Source organism: Phyllopteryx taeniolatus, chromosome 6 (genome assembly GCF_024500385.1).
Source record: "Phyllopteryx taeniolatus isolate TA_2022b chromosome 6, UOR_Ptae_1.2, whole genome shotgun sequence".
Lineage (NCBI taxonomy): Eukaryota > Metazoa > Chordata > Actinopteri > Syngnathiformes > Syngnathidae > Phyllopteryx > Phyllopteryx taeniolatus.
Genome location: NC_084507.1, coordinates 12,657,892 through 12,671,076, shown reverse-complemented (window position 1 = coordinate 12,671,076; position 13,185 = coordinate 12,657,892). Strand labels below are relative to the sequence as shown.

At 39.9% G+C, this 13,185-nt stretch overlaps 1 protein-coding gene across 6 annotated transcripts in view; it reads left to right on the top strand.

Moving 5' to 3' along the window:
- The first annotated feature begins 2,368 nt into the window (after window positions 1–2,368).
- The window catches only part of LOC133479399 (B-cell receptor CD22-like), a 22,898-nt gene continuing 12,081 nt past the window's right edge, over window positions 2,369–13,185 (top strand). The window contains exons 1-6 of one of the 6 annotated variants that reach the window (XM_061776375.1): window positions 2,369–2,581; window positions 2,696–2,757; window positions 5,947–6,212; window positions 7,739–7,865; window positions 9,740–10,051; window positions 12,755–13,012. In XM_061776375.1, coding sequence (XP_061632359.1) covers window positions 2,706–2,757; window positions 5,947–6,212; window positions 7,739–7,865; window positions 9,740–10,051; window positions 12,755–13,012 — 1,015 coding nt within the window. In that variant the 5' untranslated portion in view covers window positions 2,369–2,581; window positions 2,696–2,705. The remainder of the gene's footprint in view (window positions 2,582–2,695; window positions 2,758–5,946; window positions 6,213–7,738; window positions 7,866–9,739; window positions 10,052–12,754; window positions 13,013–13,185) is intronic. The other 5 variants (XM_061776376.1, XM_061776371.1, XM_061776372.1 and 2 more) reach the window with 5 other exon arrangements.

The following is a 13,185-nucleotide window of genomic DNA, read 5'->3' as shown; positions in this document are numbered from 1 at the left end:
TATGAAACTCTTGATGACATTGCGCACTGTAGACACAAGAACATTCAGATTGCTGGAGCTGGACTTGTAGCCTTGAGATCGTCCATGCTTTCCGCAATTTTGGTTTTCAAATCATCTTGACAATTCTTTGCTCTTCTTTCATTTCTCAATGCTCAGTGAGGTACATTACACACAACACAAAGGTTGAGTCATGTTTTCACCATTTTAACTGGCTGCAAGTCTGATTTCTAAATTGCTAAATTAAAAAGCACCTGTTACTTGCTACAGGTGAATTTAATTACACATTAAAGGAGTACGGCATGCTTGCAATACAATAATTTCGGACTATTTTGATAAGGTGCCAATCATTTTGTCCAGTCCATTTTTGGAGTCCTGGGTGGAATGATCAGATTAGGGTTTTTTTCCTCAGCTTTTTTGTGTGTGTGTGTTTGTGTTGTTCTGTGTGCTATGTACAAAAAACTATGTTGCATTTATGAAATCAACGAACTGTTGCAGAGAACACAGAATTTTATTTCTGCATGTAACATAAAGCATTTTACACTTGCTTGATGCTTAATTTTAAATAAAATACTCAGTATCTATTTGAGTCCTCGTATTTAAGAAATAAAAATCCAAACGTACCCAACCCGCACTAAACAAAAAATGCAACGCCGCAGATGCCATCTGCTTCTGTGTTTGATAATTTTATTGCGTGTAGTACTGGATTGTGCAGTCAACTGTTCTCCTCGTATTTCGGTGACAAAAATCCAAATTTATCCAAGTATTATCCACCGGCACTGAACCAACAATGCAAAGCAAAATGTGGCGTCTGCTTCTGTGTTCCATCGCGTGTACTGGAGTGTCCAGTCAACTGTTCATCAGCGGTGAAAGCAAGAGAATCACCACGTAGCATTAAATGTTCTGTTATTTTCAGAAATATTTCTTTTCTTTAATTTATCCATTTACCTTCCAGGCAAGGGTCATAAAGCTCAATACATCATGATGGTGGTGTGCTGGATTAATCTGGGGTGCTAGACGTGAGGTATGCCAGGTATACGATATTCGAGTGTCGCACGTCATGAATGTGACGCATATTTTGGGCGATAAAAATGTTTTATTTTAATGTTACTTGTTTACCATCCATCCATTTTCTGAGCCGTTTATCCTCACAAGGGTTGCAGGAGTGCTGGAGCCTATCCCAGCTACCATCGGGCAGGAGGCGGGGTACACCCTGAACTGCTCGCCAGCCAATCGCAGGGCACATATAAACAAACAACCATTTGCACTCACATTCACACCTATGGGCAATTTAGAGTCTTCAATTAACCTACCACGCATGTTTTTGGGATGTGGGAGGAAACCGGAGTGCCCGGTGAAAACCCACGCAGGCATGGGGAGAACATGCAAACTCCACACAGGCGGGGCCGGGGATTGACCCCGGACCTCAGAACTGTGAGGCAGACGCTCTAACCAGTCGCCCACCGTGCCGCCACTTCAAATTTAGAATTATATTTAAAAACGAACAAACTACAATAAAATTAATTTAAATAAAATACTCATTATTTATTTAAATGGTGCCAGATGTGTACTGACTCACATTTAACATGAGTTTAAATCTGATAAACCATCTCATAAACCATTAATTTGTAACTAAGTACCTGTTGCGAAATAGCTGTAACTGTCTCTAAAGCAAAGTAAGGAAAAATGTCAGGAAAAGCCTACTAGAACAGCTGTACTTTATTTGGGGTTAATCAGAGGCACCTTAAATTAGCTAACTCCCATTTAACTTAAATTTGAATGCGATTGGTTCATTCTAAACAGCCACATCTCCAGTTATAAGAGGGTGTACACACTTGTGCAACCACATTCTTAGTTGTTTATTTTATTGCCACTCTTGAAAATATATTTTTTTTCAGTTGAGTTGTACATTCACATTAATAGTGGAAAAACCTTTGAAATAATTTAATTCTCTTTTCTTTTTTTCTTTTTTTTTTTATATATCACAAAAACCCAGCATTTGAACACGGGGTGTGTAGAATTTTTATATTCACTGTACATCTTTAACAAATCACTTGCTCCTTCTAAAGAAGACACATTGAGGTGTCAGCGGATAGTGGCATGGGAAACGAGTGCTCCTTCTGCCCATTCACATGTCGTTATTTATGTCATTGCGACAGCACTTTCGGTTAATTTCAGGACATCTCTTTCAAAATCGCTGTTGAAACGTTTATGACCTCAAAGCCAATGTCCTGTATTAGTTACACAAAAGTAAAAAGAAAAAAAACTTCCTTTTTAACTTAGGACTTACTTTTTAAATTAATAAAGCAAATTGTTCAAGTTTTCTTTGTTTGCAATTTTCATTTGATAAGATCCTGTTGTGATTTATATTGTATATATTTTTTTCCTTTAATACGTATTTAAAATATGGTGATGTTTTATTTTTTATTTTTTTTCATAAGCAAATAAAGACATTTCCACTTCCTCATAGAAGTTGACACCTAGTGTTGCGTGACAGACACACAGTGACAAAGCTGATGGACTGTAAGCACTGAGCATACACACTGGTTGAATGTAAAGACATCCTCATTGTTGCCACTCAAAGGTAAGCTTGACGTGCAAAGAAATAGATGCTTCTTTTTTAAAATTATTCCCACCATTTTTCTCTTTTTCAAGAGAATTGATGTAAGATTTTTTTGTTTTGTGTGTCAACGAAAAGAGAAAACAAAATGACACATGTCGTCGCTGTGAAGCTTATTCTACTTTACGGTCTGCTTGAAGGTGAGTCGTCATTATTTCTTAATTTGTGGTTAAAATGTTTTATGTTCTTTTTGCGCAAATCTTTATTTCTATAGCACATTTTTTTTTCAAATGCAATTTGAATCATTATTTTTATTGTTTTATTATTCAAATTCTTTCATTTTTCTAAATTATTTTTTTTCTGTAACACTTTTATTTGCTTTATTATTATTTTTATACAGCACCTGGAACTTTTCAAATGGAAAATGCATTACAGATTTATTCTAATATTATTTTTATGTCATTTGTACAATATCTTTTTCTCTGTAGCACTAAGATATTTTTCAAATGCAAGATACATAAGAGTTTAGTTATTTTCTTATAATGTACAGTGGGGCAAAAATGTATTTAGTCAGCCACCAATTGTGCAAGTTGTCCCACTTAAAACGATGAGAGAGGCCTGTAATTTTCATCATAGGTATACCTTACCTATGAGAGACACAATGAGAAAAAAAATTAAATAAATCTAGAAAATCACATTGTCTGATTTTAAAGAATTCATTAGCAAATTATGGTGGAATATACATATTTAGTCAATAACAAAAGTTCATCTCAATACTTACAGACTTTCAACTCCCTCCAGAGATTTTCTATGGGGTTGAGCTCTGGAGACTGGCTAGGCCACTCCAGGACCTTGAAATGCTTCTTACGAAGCCGCTCCTTCGTTGCCCGGGCGGTGTGTCATGCTGAAAGACGCAGCCACGTTTCATCTTCAATGCCCTTGCTGATGGAAGGAGGGTTTCACTCCAAATCTCACGATACATGTCCCCATTCATTCTTTCCTTTACACGGATCAGTCGTCCTGGTCCCTTTGCAGAAAAACAGCCCCAAAGCATGATGTTTCCACTCCAATGCTTGACAGTAGGTACGGTGTTCTTTGGATGCAACTCAGCATTCTTTCTCCTCCAAACACGACAAGTTGAGTTTTTACCAAAAAGTTCCATTTTGGTTTCATCTGACTATATGACATTCTCCCAATCCTCTTCTGGATATCCAAATGCCCTCTAGCAAACTTCAGACGGAGCTAAACAAGTACTGGCTTAAGCAGGGGGGGACACGTCTGGCACTGCAGGATTTGTGTCCCTGGCGGCGTAGTGTGTTACTGATGGTAGCCTTTGTTACTTTGGTCCCAGCTCTCTGCAGGTCATTCACTAGGTCCCCCCGTGTGGTTCTGGGATTTTTGCTCACGGTTCTTGTGATCATTTTGACCCCATCGGGTTAGAGCTTGCGTGGAGCCCCAGATCAAGGGAGATTATCAGTGGTCTTTTATGTTTTCCATTTTCCAATAATTGCTCCCACAGTTGATTTCTTCACACCAAGCTGCTTACCTATTGCAGATTCAGTCTTCCCGGCCTTGTGCAGGTCTACAATTTTGTTTCTGGTGTCCTTTAACAGCTCTTTGGTCTTGGCCATAGTGGAGTTTGGAGTGTGACTGCTTGAGGTTGTGGACAGGTGTCTTTTATACTGATGAGTTCAAACAGTTTCCATTAATACAGGTAACAAGTGGAGGACAGAGGAGCCTCTTAAAGAAGAGGTTACAGGTCTGTAACTTATTACAATAACTTATTGTTCACCATAATTTGCTAATAAATTCTTTAAAAATCAGACAGTGATTTTCTGGATTTTTTCCCCCCTCATTTTGTCTCTCATGGGTGTGGTATACTTATGATGAAAATTACAGGACTCTCTCATCTTTTTAAGTTGGAGAACTTGCAAAATTGGTGGCTGACTAAATACTTTTTTGCCCCACTGTATATATTTAAGTCCCATAACAATTCACACTTACCTTCACAACTCTGGACAATTTAGAGTTTTCCATTAACCCACGCAGGTACGGGGAGAACATATAAATTCCACACAGGCAAGGCCGGATTTGAACCCGGGTCCTCAGAATTGTGAGGCAGATGAGCTAACACACACACACACACACACACACACACTCTCTCTCTCTATTTTTAATGCAGCCCTATGGGGGGCACAAGCCAGTGCAAACTGTAGGCCGGTCCCAAGCTCAGATAAATGCAGAGGGTTGCGTCAGGAAGGGCATCCAGCTTAAAACTTTGCCAAACCAATATGAGCGTTCATCCAAAGAATTCCATACCGGATCGGTCGTGGCCCAGGTTAACAACGTCCACCACCGGCGCCGTTAACCTACAGGGCGCCGGTGTAGATTTTTAGCGACTACGGGTCGAAGATGAAGGACAAGTGGAAAGTGGGTTCTTGAACAGAAAGGAAAGCACAGAGCCTAGAACTGAATGTGGGAACTTTGAATCTTCTGACTATGACAAGAAAAGCTCGGGAGTTGGTTGACATGATGATTAGGAGAAAGGTTGATATATTGTGTGTCCAGGAGAGCAGATGGGCAGTAAGGCTAGAAGTTTAGGGGCAGGGTTCAAATTATTTTACCATGGTGTAGATGGGAAGAGAAATTGAGTCGGGGTTATTGTAAAGGAAGAGTTAGCTAAGAATGTCTTGGAGGTGAAAAGAGAATCAGATCGAGTGATGAGGCTGAAACTTGAAATTGAGGGCATTATGTATAATGTGTTTAGCAGCTATGCCCCACAGGTAGGACATGACCTAGAGGTGAAAGAGAAATTCTGGAAGGAGCTAGACGAAGTAGTTCTGAGCATCCCAGACAGACAGAGTCGTGATTGGTGCAGATTTTAATGGACATTTTGGTGAAAGAAACAGGGGTGATGAAGACGTGATGGGTAAGTACGGCATCCAGGAAAGGAACATGGAGGGACAGATGGTGGTAGACTTTGCAAAAAGGATGCAAATGGCTGTAGTGAACTCTTTTTTTCCAGAAGAGGCAGGAACATAGAATGACCTACAAGAGCTGAGGTAGAAACACGCTGTTTAATTACATCTTGTGAAGATGATGTAATTTGAATGACTAACGTAGTGGTAGGGGAGAGTGTGGCTAGACAGCATATGATGGTGGTGTGTAAGATGACTGGTGGTGGGGAGGAAGATTAAAAAGACAAAGGCAGAGCAGAGAACCATGTGGTGGAAGCTTAGAAAGGTGTTGTAAAACAACACACATGTTGTAAAACACACACATATATATATATATATTTATATATATATATATAATTGTTATTTTCTTCTTATAACAAATAATTTATTATTATTGTTGTTGTTGTTTTTTTATGATTATTTTGGTTTCAGGCAGCCTGTGTCAGGAGTGGGCTACTATGTTGCCATCGTCTGTGCAGGGCGTGAGTGGCTCGTGTATTCATATTCCGTGCAGGTTCACAATACCTCCTGTTTGGGATTCGTACCTGGACCGTACCTGCGCCGCCATTTGGAGGCGAGGCTACTCCAGGTCGTATGTATTCGACTCCAGTCGCACAAGAGAGGAGAGTGCCAACCTGAACCTCCTGCAGGGAAACCTCACCGGGAACTTGTTGGTAATAAAAAAATATGATTCCGAAGTGAGTGACAGACCGCTATATCAGTTCCGTTTCCGCTTCCAGCCGACTCGCTCACGGCGGCGGCCAAGCTCAAAGAACGAATCATTTCATAAACTGATTCAGTTTAGTACATTCACTAAAATAATTTTCTTTTTTTACGAAACGTTCGGGAACAAAACAAGCGTTGTTAGCGTTGGAAGTTAGGTTCCAATGTTAGCTGTAAAGTTAGCACAAAGGACGACCACAGTCTGTTTCTGACGTTAGCGCCCACGTTAGATTCAACCAACATTAGATTCTGAAGTTAGCTTCCAACGTTACCTCGAAATCACCTTTCAACAATAGCTTTCAGTGTTTGCTTCTGACGTAACAGCTAACATTAGAAAAAATTAAAGCAGAAAGTTAACTTCTGACATTAGCCTACCTCTAAAGTTAGCTTCTACATTAGCTTCCAACATAGCTTACGATGCAAGATTCTGGAGGTATGGTTGGAAGCCAACATTGAAAGCTAACATTTGAAGCTGGAGTTAAAGGTAATGTTGGAAACTAATGGGACAAAATTCACATATTGTTGTCTCACAGTATCCCAAACACTAACCTTGTGCCTCATCGGTGGGCAGGGAAAGGAATCAAGGTTTTATAGTATTTGGTTCCAATTATTACTTTTTTTCTTGCTGTCTAGGTTTACTTTCGTTTTCAAAATTCACCAGTGTTGTTACTTTTCCTGCCAAAATGCTGAGTTCCAGTGTGTAACATTCAAAATAAAAGGCTACAAGTTTAAAACAGTTAAGTCAAGTTAAAACCTGCACATATAAACTATTTGACGTGATGAAACAGTCGAAAATAACTATTTTAACAATGCTATACTTAGCTGAAACATTAATTAATGAATATTAAGTAATTTGAGTTGGTACCACACACCTTGCCTTTTATTCCATAGGTTTGACAGTGAATACTGGTTGTAAAGAACCCCGAGTCAAATGTTCATTTTAGTCTATGCTGCGGGCTGCTAAGAAAATGGATGTTCATAATTTGCACACCCATTATTTAAACCATGCAAACTTTTTTTGACCTAGCCCCCGAAAAGAATCGGAATTGAGAATCGTTTGGAACTGGAATCAAAACTGGAATCACTCAAATTTAAACGATGCCCAACCCTAATAAAAACATACAGTAATAACATAATTAAATAGAATGGAAAGAATTAAACATTTTATGCTTGTAGTTTTCATGCTTTAATTCACTGACTATTGTGCTGCTCCTTCTGGTGTGTGTGCCTTGGCCACCGGGGGTCTGTACAATACATAAATACAGTACAGATTACCTGTTATTTTATAAGATAAAGATTATATGCATGTGAGTATTGTTATAGAGTATTCTGTATTGGTTGCTGCACTATAGTGTTTAAATATAATTTGTTATAAGGTTTATAACTACCGCAACATCGATGCTAGTTTTGTAAGCCCATCTATGGGGTTTTGCATTGTTTGTTAGCATTACGATATCCAACTTTCTCTTCACGTCTTTCTGTGATTTTTGTCCCGTGTCAGGAAAAGGACTGCAGCACCATCCTTGAGGACATGACATCAGACCACTACGACTCGTATTTCTTCAGGCTGGAGTGTGACAACAGTCTCAAGTTCAACTTTGACGAGAGCGTCGTTTTGGACAATCGAGGTCTGACAGCTTTCACATTAGGGTTTGAAGCCAAGGCTAAGATTTTAAATTTGGGATTTCAAGGCAGGATTAGGGTTTCACATTAGGGTTTGAAGCTAAATTTAGGGTTTTACATAGGGTTTCAAGTAGGGTTGGGCATCAAGAACCAATAGGAACCGGGACTAATGTTCCGCTTCTCCTGGAAATCGTTCAATAACTATAGAAATGATCCCTGAAAGCAGAGTATGGAACCGTGCAAATGTAAAAATTTCGGTGCCCAGTTTCGATGCCTACAGTCCTCCCACCACAAAGAAGTGGCAAAAACCAACGAAAAAGTGGCAAAAAACAACGAAGAAGAACACGCACAAAGACGTGCTTGTGCCCAACGAAGGCAAAAGTGTGCCTTAACTTTGTTAAAATGAATGACCAGTCGACTCAGTGCAACACTTGGAATAAGATTATATTGTGCAAAGGAGGCTTTCACGATGTGTAGCGTCTGACGTGCGCCGAGTCTCAGCCTACACTGCGCGCAGCTTCGGTGAAGTCAATTCTCAGTCAATTGGGTGAGTGAAACAATAAAATACGTCTATGCCAACATTGAGACAGCTAACAAGGTAGACGGTTGCTTGGACTTTTGCACTGATGGCTTTTAGCGTTTATTTTAGTCTTCAAACCAACATAAGAAAAAAAAAGCTTGAGCTAAAACGTCACCGTAGCAACTTTACATCACAATGAATTGGGACAAAATTCACATAAACGTCGTCTCACAATATCACAAACACTAACCTTATGCCTCACCGGTGGGTAGGGAAAGGAATCAGCGTTTTATAGCATTTGGTTCCATCCATTAAAAAATAAAAAATAAATCACCGGTGCCGTGTGAAGTTACTTTTCATGCTAAAATGCTGTGTTCCGGTGCGTACCTTTCAAAATAAAAGACTGCAAGCTTAAAACAGGAAGTCAAGTTAAAACTTTGACATGATAGAAGTCCTAAATAAATATTTCCACAATGTTATATTTAACTTTTAGCTGAAACATTAATTCATGAATATTAAGTCAATTGGGTGAGTTCCACACACATTGCCTTTTAATTCATCGGTTTGATATTGATACTGGTTATAAAGAACCTCGAGTCATATGTTCATTTTAGTCTATGCTGCAGGCTGCTAGGAAAATGGATGTTCGTAATTTGGACACCCTTTATTTAAACCATGCAAACTTTTTTGACCCTGCCCCCTAAAAGAATCAGAATCGAGAATTGTTTGGAACCGGAATCGAAATAAGGAACCGGAATTGCTCAAATTCAAACGATGCCCAACCCTACAAACCTATATTAGGGTTTCAAACTAGGGTAACAGTTTCAAAGTATGGTTTTAAATCTGGATTACGGTTTCACATTTGGGTTATAAACCACGGTTAGGGTTTCAAAGTAGGATTTCAAGTCAGGCTTACGATTTTCAATTAGGTTTTCCAACCTGGATTAGGGTTTTAAACCTGGGTTAGGTTTGCAAACAAGGGATACGGTTTCAAAGTATTCTTGCAAGTCAGGGTTAGGGTTTCCAGCCTGTGTTAGAGTCTGAAATTTGGGTTTCAAGTCAGGTTTCACATCAGGATTTGAAGCCAATGTTAGAGTTTGAAATTAGGGTTTCAAGTCTGGGGCAGGATTTGAGTTTCAGGTTGCAGTTTCAAACTACGATTTCAAGTCAGGGTTAGGGTTTCACATTTGGGTTTCAAGCCGAGGGGAGGGTTTGAAATTGGGGAGTGGTGCCTGAGTTATGGCTTTATATTCGGGTTTCAAGCCCGAGTTATAGTTTCAAGTTTGGCAAGATTACTTACTTACTGGCGAGTGACAAGAATCAGCCTCCCCTTGTTCTTCTTTTTGTGTCGCGTTACAGACTCGGCACCCCGGCCCACTATCACCCGCAATGCAGATCAAGTCGAGGAGGGTACTGCAATGGCTCTGGAGTGTGGGGCGCCGGCTCCTTGCCCAACGCTGCCGCCCCTCCTGACCTGGGCGCCACTGTTGGGCACTGTCACAGAGGCAGGGAAGGCTGAGGTGGAGGAAGCGGCGCGCGTCACCGCAGTCATGAATTTCAATGCCACTTACCTACACAACAGACAGCGTGTGACCTGCAGCGCCATCTACAAGAGGCAATCGGGATACATGGAGCTTTCCACAGAACGCACGATGACACTTCAAGTTTTGCGTAAGTCCTTTTTATGATAACGACAAAATTTGATGTTATTGTTACTACTACGGCGGCACGGTGAGTACTACGGCGGATGACTGGTTTGAGCGTCGGCCTCACAGTTCTGAGGACCGGGGTTCAATCTGTGTGGAGTTTGCACGTTCTCCCCGTGCCTCCCACATCCCAAAAACATGCATGCTAGGTTAATTGACGACTCTGAATTGCCCGTAGGTGTGAATGTGAGTGTGAATGGTTGTTTGTTTATATGTGCCCTGCGATTGGCTGGCAACCAGTTCAGGGTGTACCTTGCCTCCTGCCCGATGATAGCTGGGATAGGCTCCAGCATGCCCGCGACCCTAGTGAGGAGAAGCCGCTCAGAAAATGGATGGATGGATGGATGTTACTACTACTACTATTATGAGATTTGATAAAATGTTAAAAAAAAACAACAACAAAAAAACAGAAATTGTGAACTCCGGGCCAAAGAGGAAAAGAACCATCCGGACTGTTATGGACGCAAAGTTCAAAAGCCAGCATCTGTGATGGTATGGGGCTGTGTTAGTGCCAATGGCATGGGTAACTTACACATCTGTGAAGGCACAATTAATGCTGAAAGGTATATACAGGTTTTGGAGAAACATACGCTGCCAATCCGAGCAATGTCTTTTTCGACATTGACGCCCCTGCTTATTTCAGCAAGACAATGCCAAACCAAATTCTGCACGTGTTACAACAGCCTGGCTTCGTAGTAAAAGAGTGCGGGTACTCGACTGGCCTGCCTGCAGTCCTGACCTGTCTCCCATTGAAAATGTGTGGCGCATTATAAAGCTTAAAATACGACAACGGAGACCCTGGACTGTTGAACAGCTGAACCTGTACATCAAGCAAGAATGGGAAAGAATTCCACTGACAAAGCTTCAACAATTTGTGTCCTCAGTTCCCAAACGTTTATTGAATGTTATTAAACGAAAAGGCTTTTTTGGAACGTGTTGCAGCCATAAAATTCTAAGTTAATGATTATTTGCTAAAAACAATCAAGTTTATCAGATATTAAATATCTTGTCTTTGTAGTGTATTCAGTTAAATGTAGGTTGAACATGATTTGCAAATCATTGTATTCTGTTTTATTTATGTTTAACACAACGTCCCAACTTCATTGGAATTGAGGTTGTACATAGTATAGGGCCCATTGACATTTTATAAACGTATGCCGCTATCTAGTGGTTATGAAAAAGCTGTACACTTTCATTCCAAAATGCCACCGCCACCTAGTGGTTAGAAAAAAATGTGTAGCCTACACTTTCATTCCAATATGACAGGGATATGACTGCATATATGTACATTTGTGCTGATAAGTTTACATACCCTGGCAGAATTTGTGAAATATTTATGTATTTCTTTCTTTCTTTTTATATATGACTGATGACTGAACAACAACCATCATTAATTTATTTATGGTTATGTTATATTTAATGATAATGCTTTTCTGAAATGCTTGACCGTTTAATTTGAATCCCATTAAAATACAATGTTTCGCCTAATCCTTCATGTTTTCTTTAAAGAATTGTACTCATCTTACAAATTCTGCCTGGGTAATCAAACATATGAGCACAACTGTGTGTTTTCTAATTTACGAAATAAAAGTAGGGCTGTGAATTTCAAAATAAGAGCAAGTAAATTAAAAAAAAGGATTAGGTGTTCAAACCAAATACAGATAATACTTCATGTTTTGATCACATGGGTAGAAGCAAAATCATGCATTGAAAAAAGGCATTATACATAGGTAGAAGGGTTTTCCAGGATTTTGAGGTCAACTTAGTGGGTGCGTATCATACATTGGTGTGCATTATATACGAGAAATTACGGTATTTGAATTTGCATGTTGGAAAATACGAATCGCAAAGATGGGTTGGGGAAATGTGTCGAAGTAAAAGTATACAATTAGGAAATGTAGTGCGGTAAAAATGAAAGTTACCAGAAATATATAACAATTGTAAAGTATAGATATGGGAAGGTTCTACTTAAGTACTGTAGCGATAAGTATTTGTATCCCGTTACATTACAAGACCACTTTCCTTACAATAAAATGTATACTTTTACTCCCACTGTATGTTTTGCATAAAACAGTAGAAAAAATGGATTCTGATGGAAAACGACCTTTAATAATCAACGTCATCCTTTATTTTTTCAGCTTTGTTTTTCTCTCTGAAAACTGCCTCAGTAGGCTCCGGCTGACGTAGCTCTTGTCTGCCTGCCATGATGATGCACATGCACAGTACCGGTAATGTGGGCCAGCCGTGAGCTAACCGGAAAAGCTGCAGCTAACCGGCGTGAGCAGCAGAGCCCAAAAGTTTGACCATTTCATAAAAAATACTAAAGAGGAATGCAATACAAAACCTGCGAGACAAAACTTGCCTTTCATGGCAGCAAGACAGTGATACACAAGCATCTAAAAAAGGAAGCACTTTATGACTGATTCAACTACTGACGAACAGGGACAGTCATCTTCGTCTGCTATTTAGCTAGTTAGCTGCTAATATTACCCTTTAAGAAGCTACTTGCTTAAAGCTGTAAATGTTAAGTCTAAGGCTAACAATGATGATTCCATTAGCCTTAGCACGTATGTGATTGATGTAACGTTATAAGTGTACAGATTTGTCAACATTGAAGTACTGTACTCCATTACATTACAAGATTGCATTTTTTTGTTGTTGTGTTCAGATGGTCCTAAGAACACGTCAGTGAGCTACGTCGGCCCCGTGACAGCGGGCACGTGGGTCACGCTGACCTGCAACACCATCGCCAACCCTAGCGTGAACACGTACACATGGTACAGAGTGGATGCCGGTCAGGGGACGGTGGTAGAAAACAGGAAGCGACACTTAGTAAGGGTCACGGAAGACTCGCCCACCTTCTACTGCAGGGTGCGCAACACATACGGAGAGCAAAACTCGTCCGTAACCACCATTGACGTCCAATGTGAGTCCACTTGGTAGAAGTGTATATTAGACAGCCATGGAACACCATAGTAGATATAAGGTTTTTATGTATGGGAAATTTGCTATACTAATTCTAGATAACTGGATTTCTCGGACGAGCAGATTCCCCCCGTCCATTTTACTAGCATGCATTTGCAAATTGATTACAATGTG